At 40.0% G+C, this 23017-nt stretch overlaps 1 protein-coding gene across 1 annotated transcript in view; it reads right to left on the reverse strand.

Annotated features, from left to right (window-relative positions):
- LOC137500521 (uncharacterized) overlaps nt 1-22743 on the reverse strand; it is a 105482-nt gene extending 82739 nt beyond the window's left edge. The window contains exons 1-2 of the mRNA XM_068227442.1: nt 22662-22743; nt 19388-19484 (exon numbers count right to left, since the gene is read on the reverse strand). Of these exons, the coding sequence (XP_068083543.1) occupies nt 19388-19484; nt 22662-22743 (179 nt within the window). The remainder of the gene's footprint in view (nt 1-19387; nt 19485-22661) is intronic.
- Nucleotides 22744-23017: the final 274 nt, after the last annotated feature.

Genomic DNA, 23017 nt, shown 5'->3' on the forward strand with positions numbered 1-23017 from the left:
ACGATCACTAAAGTGGTGGCATAGAATTTTGTTCTTTCTTATTGACTTAGTAATAGGCAATGCTTACATACTGTGGTAGGCAAACACACGGGAGAACACTTGAAAATGAAAATCCACAGCCTGTTTCCAGTCATTCGACCGGGTCAGGAATGAAATTAATGAAGCCCCCATCTAGCGGCGAGTCTTGCAAGACAACTCAATGCTGGGTTTTCGTCACGTGAACGGAAAGGACGCCCTGTAAGTTTCCTAGGTAAAAAGAAAAAAGTGCCTGATGACATGCGACTGCAACTTAGAGACGCTGTTATTTATGCTCCACTAAAGTGCATGACAAGAGAACAAGAAATGTTTGCACTACCTATGATATTTATTCCATTCTGTGTGGATCCATGTCTTAGGAATCTTCATGGAAAGTCTTCAGTGTCGTAAGAGAATTGCAATGTATGTGCGCCTCTGTGGTGTAGTGGTTACTGTGATTAGCTGCAGCCCCCGGAGGCCCGGGTTCGATTCCCGGCTCTGCCACTAAATTTGAAAAGTGGTACGAGGGCTGGGACGGGGTCCATTCAGCCTCGGAGGTCAACTGAGTAGAGGTGGGTTCGATTCCCACTTCAGCCATCCTGGAAGTGGTTTTCCATGGTTTCCCACTTCTCCTCCAGGCAAATTCCGGGATGGTACCTAACTTAAGGTCACGGCCGCTTCCTTCCCTCTTCTTTGTTTATCCCTTCCAATCTTCCCATCCCCCACCAAGGAACCTGTACAGCATAGCGGGTGAGGCCACCTGGGCGAGGTACTGGTCATTCTCCCCAGTTGTATCCCCCCGCCCAATGTCTCACGCTCCAGGACACTGCCCTTGAGGTGGTAGATGTGGAATCCCTCGCTGAGTCCGAGGGAAAAACCAACCCTGGAGGGTAAGCCGATTAAGAAAGAAAGAACACAATCTAAAATTGTGAAATATTTGTGTTTTATACCATTTTCAATTTATTTTAGCAATCTTTGAATAAAATAAGCTATTACTTGAGTGTGATTCAAAATGGGCCATGGGGAGAATACCTCCCACTGTATTATTGGGGTACCAAACATAAAAAAAGCGTGTAGAAAATTGTTACTCTTATTTTCCCATCCCCAGACTAGAAACTATAAAAAAAACTGTTGCACTGCACCAAAGAAAAGTCCTGTGAAAGGGTTAATCTATTTATTTCACGGAAATGAAATGGCGTATGGCTTTTAGTGCCGGGAGTGTCCGAGGACAAGTTCGGCTCGCCAGATGCAGGTCTTTTGATTCGACGCCCGTAGGCGACCTGCGCGTCGTAATGAGGATGAAATGATGATGAAGACGACACATACACCCAGCCCCCGTGCCAGCGAAGTTAACCAATTAAGGTTAAAATTCCCGACCCTGCCGGGAATCGAACACGGGACCCCTGTGGCCAAAGGCCAGCACGCTAACCATTTAGCCATGGAGCCGGACATTTATTTCACTGTTAAAGGCTAATATAATGGGTCCGTTCCTTACCACATTTAAAGTACATAACTGTTTTCACACTCCCCAATAAATGCTTTAAACCCAACCCATACACTGTTTTTACTGCCCGTTTTCCATTGATAAAAAATTGCTTCTTTTTTTTACCCATATCTTTCTTATGAACCATGGTCTAATGATGACGATGGGATAAGAAACGGCTAGGAGTGGGGGGAAGGAAGCGTCCATGGCCTTAATGAAGCTACAACCCCAGCATTTGCTGGTGTGAAAATAGGAAACCCCGGAAAACCATCTTCAGGGTTGCCGACAGTGAGGTTCGAAACCACTATCTCCCGAATGCAAGCTCACAGCTGCGCGCCGCTAACTGCACAGCCACTTGCTCGGTATTATTATTATTATTATTATTATTATTATTATTATTATTATTATTATTATTATTATTATTATTATTTCCGCTCCCACGGTCTGGTGGTAGCGAGCCTGTCTCTCATCTGGAGTTCAGGGTTTCACTTCCTGGCTAGTGAGAGATTTTCATCTGGATCTGAGGGCTGGTTCGAAGTACACTTAGCCTATGTGAGAACTACCGAGCAGCTGTCTGCTGATGAGATAGCGGACCCGGTCTTGAAAGCCGAGAATAACGGCCGAAATGATTCGTAATGCTGACTGCGCCATCAGGCTGAGCATCAGGTTTGTAACGCCACTGGATGATGATGATGATGATTGTTGTTATTATAATGCTCCTTGCCTGAATGGTCAGCATAGTGCTCTTCGGTTCATAGGGTCCCAGGTTCGATTCCCGGCCGAGTCGGAGATTTTATACTGTCCTCAATATCCCTGCAACTCACACACTACTGTCCTCCACTACAATAACATTCACTTTTCCATAAACTGCAGATGCCGCCCACACTCGTACGAGGGTCTGCCGTACAAGGCCTGCACCAGGCTAGAAATAGCCACATGAAATTATTATAATTTCCATTATAATTATTCTTATTTCTTCGAATGAGCCAACTATTGACTACGAAGGTTAACCAAAATGTTTTCCAGCTAACAAGGGTTTCACTTTCTTAAGAGCCTTCTTCCTAGCCCATTTCTCGTTCACTTTATGGCTTTGCAGTTGCTTAGCTGTTTCTGATTTCTTTGGTCTCTGCCCTTCCTTATGTTTAACGTGTGGGTCTTCCTTTAACATTTCCGGAAAGTTTGTCCGTCCCGAATATGGGATTCAAAGATGCTGAAGGTTTGAAGATCTCGTTTAACTTGCTTGGACCACAGTGATGTTTTCTTGCAGGAGCTGGCTCTGTGGATGACGTTGGACAGTCTTGACTCGTTCATTCTCTCAAGGTGTCGATGGAATAGGAGGCAACTCTTGATGATGGTGTCCATTAGAGGTTCTTGCTTTAGGTATAAACCATCGTTGGGCCTGAGGTAGGGCCTACCTTTCTCCATTTATGATCCTTGGGTCGAAGTTCACTCTCAAGATAGTTCTTTCCCTGACCTCTAGTTTCTATATGATGATGATGATTATTATTGTTATTATTATTATTACTATTGTTATTATTATTATTATTATTATTATTATTATTATTATTATACCGAGTGAGTTGGCCATGCGGTTAGGAACGCGCAGCTGTGATTTTGCATTCGGAGATAGTGGGTTCGAATCGCACTGAAGATGTTTTCTGCGGTTTCCCCTTAGTTAAGGCCACAGCCACTTCCTTCCCACTCCTAGCCATTTCCCGTCTCATCGTCGCCGTAACACCTATCTGTGTCGGTACGACGTAAAGCAAACTCTATTATTATTATTATTAATATTATTATTATTATTATTATTATTATTATTATTATTATTATTATTATTATTATTATTACTGTGATCAGTAAATCCTGCGGTAACCTGTTCCTCTGTGTAGTTCTGAATTTATCTCTGTAGAGAATGACCAGCCACAAAGTTAACAGCTACCATAAAAAGTCCATTTTCTTGAAACTTCTTTGAAATACGGATTTTATTTCTTTTAAAGCAATTTCCAAAATTCGTTCGAGTGAAGTTTCGGCTAATAGAGAAGGGCATTTTCTCTCTGAAGGCCACATGCAAAGTGCAGGTTATCCGATGTCCAGCAATATTCCACATTTCCTCGAAGGCAAGTTAAAATGTATTTGGATCACATTGGCTTAATTTAATTACCCAGCTGTTTCCACTGACCCGTGGACTATTTTGCTCAGTAAACAAAGCTCTAACTAGAATAATATACAAGAACTACATATCGTTTGTCTTAGAGTGCTGACAAACAAACTTATTATTCCGAGAAGTCTCGGGGTCACAGAGGTTACGGACTGTTAAGGCGCGATGCACTTGCTACGGACTACTGGTCAGGTCATTATCAAACGAAAGGGCAAAAGGAAAGTTAGTAGATAAACTGTTAATATGTGCTCCACTTCTTCCTCTTCTTGTAGATTCAACATCAGCAGCATTTTCTTTCGTTTTATCGGTAACGCAATTGTTTGTCCTCTTTATAGCTCCGTTATGGGTATGATTACCGCCAGGCCCAGCCCAAACGAATTTCTTACACGGAGCGAGTTGGCCGTGCGGTTAGGGTCACGCAGCTGTGAGCTTGCTTTCGGGACATGGTGGGTTCGAATACCACTGTCGGCAGCCCTGAAAATGCTGGGGCTGTTCCTTAATTCACATCACTGTCGCTCCCTTCCCACGCCTAGCCCTTTCCTATCCCATAAGACCTATCGGTGTCAATGCGATTCAGAGCAAAATTGTACAACACATTACACTACAAACCATCAAAAAAAGAAACACTCACCGAGCGATTTTGCCGAGCGGTTAGAGTCGCGCAGCTGTGAGCTTTCATTTGGGAGATTGTGGATTCGAATACCACCGCCAGCTGCGCTAAATATGGTTTCCCTACCTTCCGTCACCGAAAACCTCCGACGTGTTACTGCGACGTTAAACAAGTAGAAAAAGGAAGAAAAAAAAGCAATAGCGAATATTTCCCTACACATAGGGTCGGTAAGGCATAAACCATAAATACAACGGGAAGTATATGAGACAATAAATTCAGGATTTTTAAAAATTCAGACATTCAGAATTATTTTGTATTTCTTGAAAATTGTGAGCTCAATTGGCTCAGTCAGTCTAACACGCTCGGGTCTATGCGTTTATCTCGGTAAACTGAGTTTGGTTAATCTCAATGGGCTCTGAGCTTGTTCTCAATTCCGTCCCCGTTAAAGCCCACGCCCCGCTCAAGAGCATGTTTGAGCTAGAAAGATCGTATTTCAGCCGCGACCGTAGGTAGATAACCACAACTAAAGATCTCTCTTCCAGCTCAAACACGCCTCTAGTCCTCTAGTCCTCTAGTCTACTTTTAAACGAGGTTTATCTGAACCGTAAGAGGCACGACGTGAAGTGTGTAAAATATACCTGCCGGTAATACAGGTTATGACCATAAAACACCAATAAACTATCAACACTTTTAAGATTTACGGCCGAATTATCGCCTAGTATCGAGGACAGAGACGTCCAGAACTCAAGACTGTTTTACTGTGACTATAAAATTCAAAGAAAGTATATCAATCATCACTGACAGAATTTCACGGAAGTGAATAAACGCGGAACAGACGAGTCACGGATGTGACTTTTAGTACTGTGTAGAGATGAGAAGAATGCAACAATGAGGAATGTGGCCTGCATACACGAACTCTTATCTGCTCTTATCTGCTACACGAAAACATTGACTCACACTTTGCAGTTTCCAGGATTACAACTGGCAAGGGCGAAGAGCTGCTAGTAGAAGATAACATAAAGTCGCCTGGTTAGTAGCGGAGTTGCTATGGTAACTGGGTCTGGTGCCTCACCGGGCATGTGAATTCTTCTGATCTCCCAGCAATACAGACGTTACGAAGCGTGAAAACCTTAACCTTCGATTCCTTCAAAGACTTTCATGAGCTATGTAGAGACGGCCTTGTTTCGCTCTATCATTATATATTAGTATTTTATCTATACTATAGTGTTTATGGGTTATTTAAGATACAAGAACTTTTTGCAGCAACATCGTAGGTAACAGACCCCTGCGTTTAGAGTACATGGCACCTTATTTGATAGATAATAAGGGGGACGTAAAATGCCAAGAAACTGCGAACAGACGGTGAAAGTGTGACTTCAGAATATAAAGAATCATTTCATGTTAGTACAATTCGTTATCCAGGTAAAGAGACATGAGTAGTTGTTGGGAAAAAAATTAACTAAAATAGGTAAGGTAAGGGTGTATTCTGCCCGAAGTCAAGTCCGAACCTCCGCAGAGGTGTGCCTGAGCCAGAGTTTACGTGCGGTAAGGTGGCCAGTTACTTTCCGCTCCTCAATTCCCTTACCCCCCTCACCACAACAGCGCGTGCCAACCTATCCAAATCTTGACCACGCCCAAAGTTGCTTAACTTGGGAGATCTCACGGGATCCGGCGTTTCAACACGGCTACGGCCGTTGGCACTAAAATAGGAATATTACAGAAATTAAACATTTTTCTGATCCACACACCAACACAAATATTTTAAAATTCATTTTTTTACAAGTTGCTTTACGTCGCACCGACACAGATAGGTCTTATGGCGACGTGAGATAGGAAAGGGCTAGGAGGGGCGAAGGAAGGAGCCGTGGCCTTAATTAAGGTACAGTTCCAGCAGTTGCCTGATAAGAAAATAGGAAAACACGGAAAATCATCTTCAAGGCTGCCGATAGTGGGATTCGAACCCACTATCTCCCGAATGCAAGGCAAACTCGCTCGGTAACAGAAAGAACGAAAAAAATGTTACGCCTATTTCTCAGATGAAATTAGTATTATCCAACGTTCTGCAAGCAGTCGAGGGATATTCTTTCTTACTATCTTAATCTATTTACCCTCCAGGGTTAGCTTTTCCCTCGGACTCAGCGAGGGTTCCCACCTCTACCGCCTCAAGGGCAGTGTCTCGGAGCTTCAGACTCTGGGTCGGGGATACAACTGGGGAGGTTGACCAGTGCCTCCCTCTCAGGCGGCCTCACCTGCTATGCTGAAAGGGGCCTTGCGTGGCGGGGGGGGGGAGATTAGAAGGGATAGACAAGGAAGAGGGAAGGAAGCGGCCGTGGCCTTAAGTTAGGTACTATCCCGGCATTTGCCTGGAGGATAAGTGGGGAAACCACGAAAAACCACTTCCAGGATGGTTGAGGTGGGAATCGAACCCACCTCTACTCAGTTGACCTCCCGAGGCTGAGTGGACCCCGTTCCAACCCTCGTACCATGTTTCAAATTTAGTGGCAGAGCCGGGAATCGAACCCGGGCCTCCGGGGGTGGCAGCTATCACACTAATCACTACACCACAGAGGCGGAACAAGGGATATTATTTATTTATTTATTTATTTATTTATTTATTTATTTATTTATTTATTTATTTATTTATTTATTTATTTATTTATTTATTTATTACTCGTTAATCAGCCAACGAGGGATCACAGTGAGTTTCATTATACATTCTGGCGTTTACTCGGTTTTCGTTCGATCCAGTAGGTTTTCATTACCTTGCTCTCTCGAGCGAGACGTTCATCCGACCACTTTGCTCCAGTTGTCCATTTCACATCCCAGAAAGTCCAAAAGTCACGATGCTTGTTCTGTAAAGGTCTCGTTAGTGTGCGTTTTCTGGTCGTAGGCCCATTTCTTCGAGGTCTTTCTTGACGTTAACTTACCAGGGAATTGTTGTTTTGGGTTCTAAGTCAAAATTTTATATATATATGCATGCGAATGAGCCCATTAAGACTACGCAAAGTACTTAGAGACGTGCATTCGCCTTAATCTCTGCCCATATTTCTTTCATTCGTTTACTGTGTGCTTCCTTTCTGTCTTCAGACCAGGTTGCTCCGGTCTTCTTCTTGGGTCCTTCCTCTTGGTCAACTTGCCATTTATGAATTTTAGATCTGAAGATTACCCTGTTTTGGATATCTACTGGTGTAAATCCTGCCTGTTTCAAATCGGTTTTAATTTCACCAGTCCATTTCATTGTGCCTGTTGTAACCTTACTCCTATTTTCATAGAATTCCGCTATTTGTTTGGTAAGTCTGTCTAGATGCATTCTTTTAATATGACCATAGAATCTTAACCCGCGTTTTCTAATATCACTGTGAATATTTGTATATTGTTTGATTTCCTGCTGCCTCTAAGTTGGTATTGCCCGTTGGTGAGTTTCGGGCCTAGAATTTTTCTTATGATTTTGAGTTCCTTTTTCTCAACGTTTTCAATGTCTGCTTTCCCGTTCGAAATTAGCTTCTCTGATCCATAAGTACATTCTGGTTTAATGACTGTATTGTACTGTCTAATTTTTGTATATTTGGAGGAACACTTTTTGTCATAGATATCTTGGGTTAGTTGATGTGCTGTTTCCATCTTTTGGCATCTACTTTCACTGGTTTTTGTTTCGAGTCAATTTTTCTGAACTGTTTCACCAAGGTACTTAAATTGTAATACTCGTTTAATTTTTCCATATTTTATTTCTATGAATGTTGGTGTATGTTTGTTGCAGGTCAAGTATTCTGTCTTTTCAAAAGATATCTGAAGGCCGACTTTTCCCGCAATTTCTTTTAAGAGTTCAATCTGATTTTGGGCTGTTGAAATGACTCGGGTTAGTATTGCTAGGTCATCCGCAAATGCTAAGCAATCTATCGCTAGTCTTCCTCTGCATAAAGTGTTTGGTTGGTGAATTTTGAGGACCAATTTCTGTTTGAGCCATTCTTGTATCACATTTTTTAGGACGCAGTTGAAGAGTAAGGGCGAGAGTCCATCTCCTTGTCTTACTCCAGTTTTGATTTCAAATGGGGCTGAGGTATCCCTATGATTTGAACCCTGGACTTCGTGTCTGTTACTGCCTGTTTTATGATTGAAAGTGTTTTCATGTCTAAAACTTGTTCTTTCAATATTTGAAAGAGCGATTTGCGATCCACTGAATTATAGGCTTTTTTTGAAATTAACGATTGTGCAGACTAAATATTTGCTACAAAATTTCTGATGTCTTAGGATTAGCTTCAGATTCAAAAGTTGTTCTGGACACGATCGACCTGATCTGCATACTGCCGGATATTTATATATTTATTTATTAAACGATGAACATAACAGGCTTTCGCCCAATTACAATGTTCACAATATACAGTACAGTACAATTAATAATTACACTACGAAATCATTAAATGAAAAAAAGCAAGACAATACAAAGAATACAATGAACTACCCAAACAAGACAAATTTGGTAATACAATAAAAATATCTAGTTACTACAATAATTATTATTTTATAGTGGTTTCTAGCACAAAGTAACACATTCAGTTATACAGTTAAATTATACAGTCTTAGTCTTAAAACGAGTACGAAATAAAGATGACACATTATGCAAAATAATATTCTAAAAAGAGAAATAAATTGTTCAATTTATAGGTCATTTAGAAACTGTGGATTCAAATAGAAGAGAAATAAAAGAACAGTTATAAGAATGAAATGAGACATGTACAAAAAACGGAGATTGTATTCAAGGAAAGTATCACACGCCAATTTAAAGTTGATTTGATTCATGAAAAAGTTAGACAAATATTATGTATTTAATCCCTTATAAACTTTCAGAATTATATTAAGAGGAGAATTCTTATGAGCTTCTGTGTGGTATTTCTTAATGTAAAATTAATTCTTGAACCTGCCAGACTTCCGAGGAACGTAAAATGGTATACTTCCAAGTAACTATTCATCATTAATTCTACTATTCAATATTTTGTATAAAAATAACATCATGCACTTTTTACGTCTTTGTTACAAAGTTTTAACACCAAAGTGTGATAACATTGTGGAGCAAGACATAAATGTCGGGTACTCGTGTGACTGTTTCCAGTACACATACTTCAAGAACTGCTTTGATACTCTATCAATTAATTTGGTGTACTTAGTGTCTGAAGGACTCCAGATAATAGAACTGCATTCTAGTTTCGGTTTTACTAATGAGTTGTCTAAAATAAATAATGTTGTACGTTGAAAATTTAACGAATTTCGAAATATGAAACACAAATCTCCATAGGCTTAATTAACTATATATTCAATATGACTTCCATATTTCAAGTAAATAATGAAATGAATACCTATATCCATCTTTTGTTTGACTTCTTTCAAGACGGAACTGTTGATGTAATAAGTATACCTGATGTGCTGGCGACATCTTGTCAAAGATATTTTAACACATTTACTTACATCGAATGGTAATTTATTTTCTTTACTCCACAATGATATAGCATTTAGATCATTTTGTAAATTCTTACAGTCATCAGTTGTTTTAATTGAAGAAAATACTTTCAGAACATTGGCAAAGAGTAATACTTCAGACTTAGACACGACATCTACAAATTCAATAACATAAATTAGAAACAGTAAAGGTCCTAGGTTTGAGCCCTGAACTACACCTGATTTGGCTATAAAATTGTGAGATGAACATCATTTATAACACACACATTGTTTTCTGGTAACTAGGTAAGATCTTATCAAGGAGTAAAAGTCCTGAGAGAAATTCAAGGAATCGTTTGTTCAAAAGTATGTCATAATCTATTTTGTCAAAAAGTTTCTGAAAGTCAGTAAATACAACATGAACTTCGCGTCTCTCATCCAAATGCTCTGAAATATACTCTGAAAATTGGATTAAATTCGTGGTGGTAGTACGCATCGGTATGAAACCATGTTGACGAATAGAAATAATAGGTTTTACATGATTCATTATACATTAAAAAAGAATACTTTCAGATAGCTTTGCAGGAGTTGGCAATATAGTCATTATCTATAATTACTGATTAAGCTAAGGTCACCAGTTTTGGGATTAAGAGTAATTTTCGAATATTTCCAAGGATCAGGAAAAATCGAAGACCTAATTATCATATTGAACAGTATAGCCAATGGATACAGTAACTGATCTTTGCATCCCTTGAAAATAAACGGAGGAATACCATCTGGTTCTGACGATTTCGTCGGCTTGAGTTTCGTTATTGCTTTCTCGATATCATAGATAGTTATTCTACTCAAGAGAAGCAAATCCAACTGTGCGTTTGAGTTACCTTATGAACAGAACGAATTGTGTGATGCTGAATTTTCTGAGTAGGCTACTTTAGAAAAATATTTTGCATAAAAATTCCCAATACTTTCATTACTGTTGAATTCTTCCTCTTCTTCTTCTTCTTCTTCTTCTTCTCAATCTGTTCACCCTCCAGGGTCGGTTTTTCCCTCGGACTCAGCGAGGGATCCCACCTCTACCGCTTCAAGAACAATGTCCTGGAGCTTCGGACTCTGGGCAGGGGGATGAAAGTGGGGAGGAGGACCAGTACCTCTCCCAGGCAGCCTCACCTGCTATCCTGAACAGGGGCCTTGTGAGTGGTTGGGAAGACTGGAAGGGATGGACAAGGAAGAGGGATGGAAGCGGCCGTGGCCTTAAGTTAGGTACCATCCGGGTATTTGCCTGGTGTGACAGTGGGAAATCACGGAAAACCATCTTCAGGGCTGCCGACAGTGGTATTCGAACTCACAACAACCCGGATACAAGCTCACAGCCGCGCGCCCCTAACCGTACGGCCAACTCGACCGGTCTTGATGAGTCATACTGCGTGCGTTCGTGAAGCAAAGTGCGCATTTGAATCTGAAACTGTAAATAAAGATATCAGTTTCATCCATGTGCATTATTCGTCAATTTCGAAGGTGATTAAGTGCCTAGATGCTCGTGGTGCACTCCTACACGGATCCCTTCAGTTAATTCAAAACACACCGGGCGAGTTGGCCGTGAGCGTAGAGGCGCGCGGCTGTGAGCTTGCATCCGGGAGATAGTAGGTTCGAATCCCACTATCGGCAGCCCTGAAAATGGTTTTCCGTGGTTTCCCATTTTCACACCAGGCAAATGCTGGGGCTGTACCTTAATTAAGGCCACGGCCGCTTCCTTCCAACTCCTAGGCCTTTCCTATCCCATCGTCGCCATAAGACCTATCTGTGTCGGTGCGACGTAAAGCCCATAGCAAAAAAAAAAATTCAAAACACCATCAGTTCTTTAAATGGAGTCCATGGTGACACGGGAGAAAAGGTTAAAAAAGGAAATTTAGTGCTGTTTTGGATTCAAACCTAGGACTGAAGAAGATTCAATCCATAATCAACTACGTAAGTGGAATCAGGCAGTATTTGCCAGAAGAATGTTCCGAGCAGTCAGTGCCAGTGCACAAGTACTGTGCTGTTACGTTCGTTGACGCAGAACGATCATTTTCAGGGTATGAATTCTTATGTGCGACAATAGAAAATCATTGACCCCTGAGAACATTGAAAAACTGTTGATAACCTACTGACACGCATCGTTTCTCAAGGAATGAAACATGTTTGTCAATTTAATACTGAGTTAAAATTAACCCTTTGGCACTCAATGTAACGATTTATCGTTACCCACAGGTCCTGCGAAAACTGTCACGGTAACGATCCGTCGTTACCCGCCTTATTATTATTATTATTATTATTATTATTATTATTATTATTATTATTGTTATTATTATTATTATTTACGCGCCAGATAGCAGCAGTTTTGCATGGAATAAGAAGAGCACAGTTTTAACTCGCGTTATACTCCGCGGGAACTGCCGACTATCCGTATTTATCGACATTCTTATCGTTTACAGCATGTGCTCACTGGAGTTCGGTGTCTTGTTTATGTCATGTTGGCGGTAAACATGCAAACATTTCGCTCTGGTTTTGTTGATGATACTGATTATGTAATGAAATTAAGCAGTATCATATTCATTATATTTAGTTTACTTGCTAGTTCATTAATTTAGCAGTTTACCTAGGTAATTGGGTGCATATTGTAAGCGAAGTGTTAGATATAGCCTAGTCGGGTATAGTTCATTTAGGTTATCGCGTTCGACATGGCGAAGACAGTTCATTTAGCTGACGATATCACTGAATATCTTGACAATTATTCAAGTGATGATGTTTATTTTCAGAATCAGAAAGTGTAGATGACGATGATAATAATTCCGCACCTTCAGTAAGAAATGTGTTTTTTATACAAAGTGGCCTACTTATTCATTGATACATCACTTTACACAATTTAATGTGTCCTTGGATCTAATGCACATAGAATCTTGATATTTACAATGCTAGTAAACAATAATACGACCTTTCTACTAACACCAATTACATATTTGTGCATTGAACACTATTTTTCAGAGTTACTTCAAAACTATCAAATTCTGAAACTTGTAACTTTGTTTACGAATTTGTTATTTTTTTAATTGAACCTTTCTGGTTTAGGGGCATGGCTTACATGCAGTGATAATAAGTGATATATACTCTGTAAGTGTACACACTTTCATGTTGATATCTTTATTTGTGTGCCTTCCATTTAGTTTTTTATAATGTGTGCATAGTTGGGTATATATGGCTGACAGTTTTAACACCTTCGTCAGCTGACAGCTTGAAAGCGAAAGGGTTAAATAATGCGTTTGGTACGTGTATTTTGTTTTATTTTTAGTGCATATTTTCGGGCATTTTTCAATATTTTTAGTGCATATGAGCATGCATATTTTTGAAGTTTTTAGCGCGTACCAATCCGGGCCCTAGCTACTACATAACGGTCTTCCAAGCCCACTGAAATGCATGCACCAATCGACCCTCTGAAAGACAGTTTCACACCATTCATACCAGGGACTGGCTGCATAAGGAATGGTATTACTAGCATCACACATACCTCGGTCACTTTCATACTGTCAAAGCCAAGGATGAGACTGAGACAGGTCGATGAAGGTAACACATTTATTTTAGCCCATACCAGAAGTGCACTGTAAAAATTACATCTCACCAGCAAAGGCATTAATACTTCAGAAAATAAGAATGGCGTGTATTCCTCCGTAAACTCACAATCAAACAGCAGTGAATGAATTACGATTGAAAATATTCCGTACAATATGCCATAATTAGTACTTATAACGCAAATGGTGATTTATGAAATTTTTATTTTGTTTTATTTTATTTTATTTTATTTTATTTTATTTTATTTTATTTTATTTTATTTTATGTCCATATGAGGAACACTGTTACTGTTGGTTCCATTGTCGGTTGGTTGGCCACACTGAGGAAGAGAGCCAGAAGAGAAACCCTCCGCTCCGCGCAGGCCCGCTGCAAGTGCTCAAGGAAATGTGCCCAGGCTTTCTTGTGCGAGCGTTAACAATGGATATTGGTGAGCACCTCTTTGAAGAGCGTGAAGTATCATCGTGAACACACCGAAATGCTGAGAGGAAGAAATGACAAGGGATGTCTACAGGAACCTTAAAGAACATTTCATTCGATAGAGCGGCCAACTATAGTTGGGCCCACGAAAGTTGAAGTCTAACATTTGAGCGGAGAAAGCAGTAACTACGAAGTACGCTGCGTTGTCATAGTTACCTCAATCTGCGGCATATCACGCGTTCATACAGGCTGAATATTTAATTAACTATGTTGGCCTAATGCAATTCAATACATTTTGACCCGTTCCTAAACTCGTGCTAATAATTCCGGCAATTAGACAGAACACGTCATACCGAGCTCGATAGCTGCAGTCACTTAAGTGCGGCCAGTATCCAGTAATCGGGAGATAGTGGGTTCGAGCCCCACTGTCGGCAGCCCTGAAGATGGTTTTCCGTGGTTTCCCTATCTTCACACCAGCCAAATGCCTGGGCTGTACCTTAATTAAGGCCATGGGCGCTTCCTTCCACTTCCTAGGCATTTCCTATCCCATCGTCGCCATAAGACATATCTATGTCGGTGCGACGTAAAGCAAATAGCAAAAAAGAAAAGAAAAAAAAGAACACGTCATTGCCGATAAATATGAGATTTCATATTCACTAAACTTACAGTAACCTCAACAAATGCGTATGTTAAATGGAGAAGAGAACTGTTGCTTGTTGCTTAAAGGGGCCTAACATCTAAGGTCATCCGCCCGAACAGAACTGTACAACTAGCCACTGATTAACTTAAAAAATAAACTAACAACGAAAATAATATTCAGGAAACAAACACTTAAATTATTACATAAACCATCAACAGCTAACACATCTAGCATAGTACTACTCCGAATAATATCACAAAAGCGACTGAGAGCAAGCCAACCTACGTGGCGATAGCGTCCTTAAATTTGGCATCTCTGTTATCGTTGCCATAGCAACAGACCATTTTCGAGCAGCGTTAGTCAAATTTTTCTCGCCGGTGGCGCTAAACGTCAGACTTTAACTCTCGTGGGCCCAATTATAGACTGGCAGTTTTCTGAATTCTAGTAAGTTAGTATAAGTTTATAGTTTTGTTTTATTATTTGACTTACTCATACCGGGTGAGTTGGCCATGCGCGTAGAGGCGCACGGCTGTGAGCTTGCATTCGGGAGATAGGGGGTACGAATCCCACTGTCGGCAGCCCTGAAGATGGTTTTCCGTGGTTTCCCATTTTCACACCAGGCAAATGCTGGGGCTGCACCTTAATTAAGGCCACGGCCGCTTCCTTCCAACTCCTAGGCCTATCCTATCCCATCGTCGCCATAAGACCTATCTGTGTCGATGCGACGTAAAGCCCCTAGCAAAAAAAAGAAATGAACTTACTCATTCAATCACATTCCTCACTTCCGTTTTTTAGCGAGACCGAAAACGTCCTCGGTTCTTGATGCATGTTCAAAAATTGCATTGTACCTGTTCAGAATTCATTCAGTTAAATTTATTTTAAAAGTAGTTTATCCCAATGTCCCTATTATCTGATCAGTTATACCATTTGTTTGTATTACGTAAGATGAATCACAACAATAGCCCTCATCCAAAGCCATTTTAAATAACTCTCCAAAGAAAACGTTATCTGACAAGTAGGTAGAAAACTAAGCGTCCCATTGTGGTACCCGTACCCTTCCGATCCCAACCAAAACTGAACCAAATTTTAGCACTACCTTATGGTGCGGGTGGTTCTATCTGTCGCAGGCAGTGTTTCCTAACACCCTACAAACTCAAAACATGGTATGTGGGTAGTTTTCACTGTAGACAATGTAGAATGTTAAAAACTCATCATTAATCAGGGGAGGGGGTGAGGGCTAACCAAATGACCTCGAATAACTGACGTGACACCAGCCTGCAAGGCAGATCCTCGCCAGTAGCGGCGATTGGGAATTAGAAGTGACGGGGTAAAATATACAAACAACAAAAAAGTACCGGGAGTCTGGGAATATAGTGGGGGGGGGGGCAGACAAAAAAATTCAAAAAAGTTTTCAAATTGTAAGATTTTGATGGTTTCTGAACATATTTCGACAGAGTAATAAACGTTGACAGTTTACTGAACCATTCTGTTCATTACTTAATAGGAGATATTTAACGCAGTTGTAATATTGCGCAACATGACGCCAAGTATAAGAGCGCGATGCAGTATAGAACGCGGGAGCTTGGAGGTGGTTCCCTAGGAAGGGTGTGGCCATGAGTGAAACAGAAGATATGTTGGAGAAGGAAAGAGAGATAAACAATTTTTTTTTGGGAAGTACCATGCCACCTTAACAACATTTAAAGCGGGAAAAGTCAGGTTCACCACGTCACGGGAATCGAGTGATATCTCCTCTACCTGAGTGTTTTCCAGGATAATAAAATGTTTACAACTATCCCCAGAATTTTATGAACATAATGATATGTTTAATGTCATTAATAAGTGACGAAATTGATAGCTCCGCATGAATCCAACCACCGTGGAAGCTGTTTAGTGGCTACATACCAAACTCAGGTGTGTTTGGCGGGAGTTCACCCGCCGTGGCTTCGCTTTTTGCTCCCTATAAGAGATGAGAGATTGGCAGTGAGGCATCTCATTCGACGGTAAGATTGTTGGTGGTGCATGTCGCGGGTCTGTCCGTGTTATTGCGCCATAAACCATTGTCTAGACCAAAGACTAAGATTACTTTTGGAGTGTCCACGATAGTTTCATTCGAACTGTAGATATGTGAATAATAGTTTTTTCTAGTGAGATTAGATTTGATTCATCATAGTGTGTTCATGAGTGTGTAATTAATTGATTTAAAACTTTTCCCATAGCATAGACTTCTTCACAGAAGTGGTACGGGTCAGCTCAAAGTATGATTTAGATCGTCAGTAGACTGTAATCTGCGAACTAAAATTATTTCTGTGTTTTAGAAGAACGGACGTGTGTAGTTGGGTTAGAACAATCAGTTTAACTCAACAAAATAAGCTACGAACTCATGTATAAATAAGCCTTGACACACCTTAGTGCGTGTTGTTTTTAACGACAAATAAAACTATGTCTTTAATTCGGTACGATTGAACCTGCTTAGTATACGCCGGAAAAGAACGTCTGTATGACGACTCTGCTGTGCAGATTGATAATTGAATATTTAATTCTAGTAATTCGGGAACCGATTTTCAAGACCGTGTGGAAAGGAACCTCAAGATGATACCTGTAACGAATCAACCCGAAGACATCAGTACGAGAGGACCAGCAGCTATGAACAACGTCTTCACCATGCTTGGCTGAATGGCATAGCCGAGTCCTGAAGGAGGGAGGGGAAGGTCACCGAATATAAGATAAGTGAACCAAACTTGTATTCATGTGGTAGGATTAGTGGCAGTTACGCAGAAAATTAGCAATTAATTATGTAAATAGTAACCAGTTAAGCCCACTGTCCACCTGCTGCCAATTCGGTGTAATTTATTTTATGGACATGTAAGCAGGTAAGTCATATAACACACTATTGTTTTATATATTTGATCCATTGATGTATACCCCATCGGGTATATTACCTACACAACTTAACCGCAGTAATAATAGTTTTTCAGATTTTGATTCAATACTAAAGTAACAGTTTCACCAGAGGGAACAATTGCACATACATTACAATTAAATAGAAGTATGGCGTGATTATACAATAAAAACATTTAGTATCTGACTACACACTAAGAAAGTAAGATGCTAGATAGAACAACATAAACAAACTTCCTGAGTGAAACTGGCAGACTGAAGAATGCGCGCGCCAAGCGGGTGAATCATACCTCAAAGAGTCATAGTCCATTGGCAAAACTACACTCCTGTTTCCATTCCTCACAGTACGTGCTAGAAGTGCGATTACCATCTGATGGCATGAACCTGCGCGAAGATCCGAGCACGGAGGGGAAATTAGGGGAAGGAAGTTACTGGAGGGGAAAAGTAGGGGAAGGAAGTTAGTGGAGGAGTTGACTACTGCTGAGCTATTGGCAGGGCCGGATTAAGGTGGGGGCTAAAAGGGCTGCAGCCCCGGGCCCCGAGTGCCAAGGGCCTTGGCCGAACCTAAAATTGTAGGCTATAAAAAGGCCTGCTGCTCCACCTCCGTGCGTGTATATGAATATTTGCGCTCGCTAAATATCGAACACGCAGTCTTCGTTCCTTCTTATCAGCTGTCCGCGTTAGTATTTCATCACTGCTAGAATCAATTACCATCCGGAGATACGAATCCTCGCTACTTACGCACTATAATTATTGCAAAGGTTATTGATGGCGAAAATTTAAATCTGGCAGCCTGTGAATACGGGAAGGGGGGAAGAGGTCTAGGAAGTGAGCGTAAATTTAAAAACAACATTTGAAAGAAATTGAAAAGTTGCCGAAAATATCAACATTTTTTGACAGGAACTCTACAAGTCCATCGACGACTGAAGAGACTATTACTGGCGAATTGGAATCTTCTATAGGTAAGTGTAATATCTAAGTCTGCTGTTTTAAGAGAGATTAAGTCTTTACGGAATTGGAAAGCATGAACATTAGGAAGATGGTTTTAGGAACAATGAAAGGAAATCCTAATGTGTATTTTAAACTTCAGTCACAATGTATGGAATACTCGGAGTCGTAAATAATAAATTGCCGATCTCGTTGGTGTAGTGGTAGCAATAACGACTGCCACCCCCGAAGACCCAGGTACCTTCCCTGGCGCTGCCTGGGGGACCCTTTGCTTACGAAGAAGGGGCCCCACATTTTTAAATAGCCCAGGGCCCCCAAACACCTTATTCCGGTATTGGCTATCGGGAGCGAAATGAAGCCTTGTCACCCTATTCGTTCACATACAAAACTCATTTTGTGCGCGAAGATTATGCTGTGGCGCTGTACGAATTAGTTAACTGCGTTGAATGAATTTTGTGCGTATTTACGTTGAGTAATTTTTGTAAATAATTAAAGAAATTAAAGGAAAGAATTAGACCATAAGACAACAGCGCTTGTAAACATTGTTTTTTCTCATTCTTGGTTTGAGGTGGCTAAAATGAAACAACATTTTTTTCTCCACAAATTGGGGGAGGGGGCGACTTAAAAGGAGCCAAGGGCTCTCAAAATCGGATTGTGGTTTGGCGACCACAGGTTCCCTAGCTTAGTCAAACATTGCTTCCACTTACATGTGCCAGGTACCTCGATTTTATTTTTCATATCTGACGTCCCTTCATCAACACTTTTTCTTTTCCGACTCCGACGGTATTAGGTTTGCAAGGCCAAGGGCGTGTGTCATGTTTGCACCCTTTGTGGATCTCTTCTTTTCTTCTCCGATGCCTTAATTTTTCGAAGTGTCAGAACTTTTCATTTTCCTTCTGATTAGTATTAATAGAGGATGGTTGTCTAGATGTACTTCTTAAAGCAATAATCACGACCACCCCAACCACCTCACATCCAGACGCAGAGGTTGCCTATGGGTGTCAAATAGAAATAGTCAGGTATTGTCTCGGACATTCTTGGCACTGGAATACATACGCTAATTTGAATAAATAAATAAATAAATAAATAAATAAATAAATAAATAAATAAATAAATAAATAAATAAATAAATAAATAAATAAATAAATAAATAAATAAATAAATAAATAAATAAATAAATCTTACCTGGTACGATGCGAGTCACATTGAAGGTGAAGAGGACCACTCCTGCTATCAGCAAGGGCAGCCACAGGGCGACCACCGCCTCCGGTAGCAGCCCCATCTGAAAAAAAAAAAACATGCGTGTTATATCATAATATTTTATTCTGATTAAAAATATCTGAAGAGATTGAGATCCATCGAGCAATCCGTTAAGGCAATGTCCCATCTCTTCTTGTTTTAACAACGAAGAGGCCATAATGAATGAGGCACTGGAGTTACCACGTACAGAAAGAATCTGCATCAACGAGGAGCACATCATCAACATTTCGACCCCTCCAACTAAGAACATCGTATCTGCATAAAGTAAGTTGTTGAAGAGCGCGGTTTAAAGTTTTGAAAATGACCAACAAATCAGAGAGTTTTTCAATATGGGCTCTATGGAATGCATTTACTGCCGAGTTTATTTTGCCCCACGAAGGGTGTTTTAATGTATTAAATAACTTTTTTTACATGTAGTTATGATATTACTGAACTAGAATTATCCAATGGTGAACATCGTATGTGAAGTTACGATGTTCTTCATTGGAGATGTGTCAAAAACTAACTGCATACATCTAGTTACGATGTTTCGACATTTTAATCCAATAATGACCACCGACTTCAAATTATAACTTTTTAAGTTAAATTTTATTTTTACTCCTTAAAATGAGCCAAAAGAAAGAACTGACTGAGTTTGTTGCCTATGAACATGGAGTCAAAACACAATAATTTACAGGTTAGCGATTTGGAGGGGTAAGGGTATTTTTTTAAATTACTACCGGTAGTTATTATTTTTACCTTTCCAAATTTGTTATTGTTTGGAAAATACAAATATAAAAACCTAACCAATTTAACTGTGAGACCACTTCCCTTTATCAGCCTTTGTTAGTCACTTATTGTGCCGGATTCAGTTGGTTCGGCTACAACAGTTTCCAGATTTTTGCAGAATTGTTCGTAGATATCTGGAGTGACATTATGTGCACATAAAGACAGCAGGTTGTTGTTCTTTTCCGGAGCTACTGGCAACAATTACTTATAAGAATTACCTATTTGAAAAGTGCGAATTGATTCCCGTCTTCCTCCTCGTTTCTGGCTAAACTTCCTCATTCCTCCTCTAATCGGAGGCTTTAGCTGTTGCTGGAGAAAACTGCATGCACGGTCTCCTACGAGTATGGACTGTTTTACATATTCAGTCAATACTGATCTGCATTTAGAGCAGTCGCCCAGGTGGCAGATTCCCTATCTATTGATTTCCTAGCCTTTTCTTAAATTATTTCAAAGAAATTGGAAATTTATTGAACATCTCTCTTGGTAAGTTATTCCAATCTCTAAGTTCTCTTCCTCTAAATGAATATTTGCCCCCATTTGTCCTCTTGAATTCCAACTTGATCTTCATACTAGCGGCTTCGCTTGCATGGGTTTCGTAATTTGATCAAAGTAATCGTTCCTCGGCATTGTACTAAGACATTATCTGAAAATTCGTAAAGTATAAAAACTCATCCAAAAATTGAGGTCCATTTACCCCAGAAATTCTTTGTAAACAAGACGAACGACCGTGCGACATAGAACTGTACATGTGAGAAACAGTCTTCTCTCAAGTCGAAAAAAGGAATACACGTTTTATTATTTTTAAAGGAGATTCCTAATACCTATTCCCACATCTGTAACATCTTCAGTTTTGAGATATACATAAGTATCCCCATAAAATGAATTCAACCCCTTGATCAGTCCTCCCCCACCCCCATTTAGTTTTGTTTCCCTAAAACAAAAATACATGTTTCTTTATTTTTAAAAGAGATTCCAAATACCAATTTTCACATCCGTAACATCTTCAGTTTTTAAGATATAAGTATACTCATAAAATAATTCAACTATTTTTCACTTCTTTTCACCCCCAGTTAAGTGCCTTCTCCGAAAACAAAAAGGTACACGCTCCTGTACTATAAAGGACTTTCCAAATACCAAGTTTCTTGTATCTAACATGTTAAGTTTCCACGTATAATGTAGATATACCGGTACTCATTTAAAAATTTACCTGCCTTTCCAATTCTTTTCAGAACCTTAACTGGATTTTCAGGAAACGAAAAAGTACGTGTTTCATTATTTTGAAAGGAGATTCCAAATACCAGTTTTCATGTCTGTACGTCTGTAACACGTTCAGTTTTGAGATAAATGTATACTCATAAAAATTCAACTTCTTCTTCTTCTTCACTTCTTTCCACCCCTCTCCCGCCTTAAGTGGCCTTACCAAAAACAAAAAATACACGGTTCTTTATATTGAAAGGAAATTGAAAATATCAACTTTCACGTCTGTAACAGCTTAAGTTTTTAAGATAAACTATGCTCGTAAACATATTTAAACTCCTTATTTACTTATGTTCATTTCCTTCTAAGGGATATTCCAAATACTATTTTTCTCGTCTGTAACATCTTCATTTATTGAGATATAAGTATCCTCATAAACGTAATTCAACTCCATTTTCATCCCCCTTCATAACAGTTAAGTTGATTCCCCCTCCGTAAAAGTGTGCGTTTCTTTATTTTTAACGGGGATTCCAAATACCAATTTTCACGTCTTTAAAATCTCTAGTTTTTGAGATATTAGTATCCTCATACAAAGAATTCAACTAATTTTTCAATTCATTCACCCCTCTTAAGTGGTTTACGGAAGACAGAAAACACGTGTTTCTTTACTTTGAAAGAAGATTCCAAATACAAATGTTCATTCCTCTAACATCTTCGGTTTTTTAGATATAAGTATTGTGACCGTTCACCACTTCACCACGAGTATATTACGGTATCCTGTAGATAGAATATGCCGTTTTCCGCGCTCTTCTATGTTCATTAGCGTTCAGGCTAGCACACGTTTTTCCTTCTCGGGATGCGAGTCGCGCGCCACCAGTCCAGTGGACTTGGCTCTAGTTATGCATACTCACCGTAAACGAGTCATACTTTCGCCTGCAAGTTAAAGCGCTCTCACTTTGGTGCGACGGAGAAGAGAATACCCACGCCGAGTTGAGAGAGCGAAGTAGGTCACGAACAATGCAGTCAACTTTGGAAAACATTATTTCTTCGTTCTTTTACCCGCAAAAGCACCACTACCAATACACTGTTTTCAACTGTTTTCAAGGACAGAAATTACATAATTTGCGTAATACAAGACAGATTTCCATGACTCAAGCTTCATTAGAAACAGCGAATTTTATGGTGATTTATGACACCAAGAAGTGTTTTACATGATTGTAATGAGATCACATACGCAGCAAACGAGCATCCTTACAGGTGTAGACCATCTGGTGTAAACTGGCCGTGAGAACGAAGCTAAAAGTTCCCCGAGCCATTGGCTCCTCCCTCACTGGGCTACCAAGGGATCCTTTCAAGACTGTAGCAAAACGCACGAAGCGATCTGGTTGGGAATATCAGTGGAAATTCGGGTAATCAAGCTTTAATTTGATACTTTCACCGATCCTGAGAACCTCCGATTGACGGAGCGAATTTCGTAAGGAGGAGGAGTTTTACCTTCTCCCTCAAGCTTAACATAGTTTCATTATAAAAAGGGATGCGAACCGAAGCAAGCGTCGTACTTCGATTCTTCCAGTTGCATTATGAGGTGGT

Source organism: Anabrus simplex, chromosome 4 (assembly GCF_040414725.1).
Source record: "Anabrus simplex isolate iqAnaSimp1 chromosome 4, ASM4041472v1, whole genome shotgun sequence".
Classification (NCBI taxonomy): Eukaryota; Metazoa; Arthropoda; class Insecta; order Orthoptera; family Tettigoniidae; genus Anabrus; species Anabrus simplex.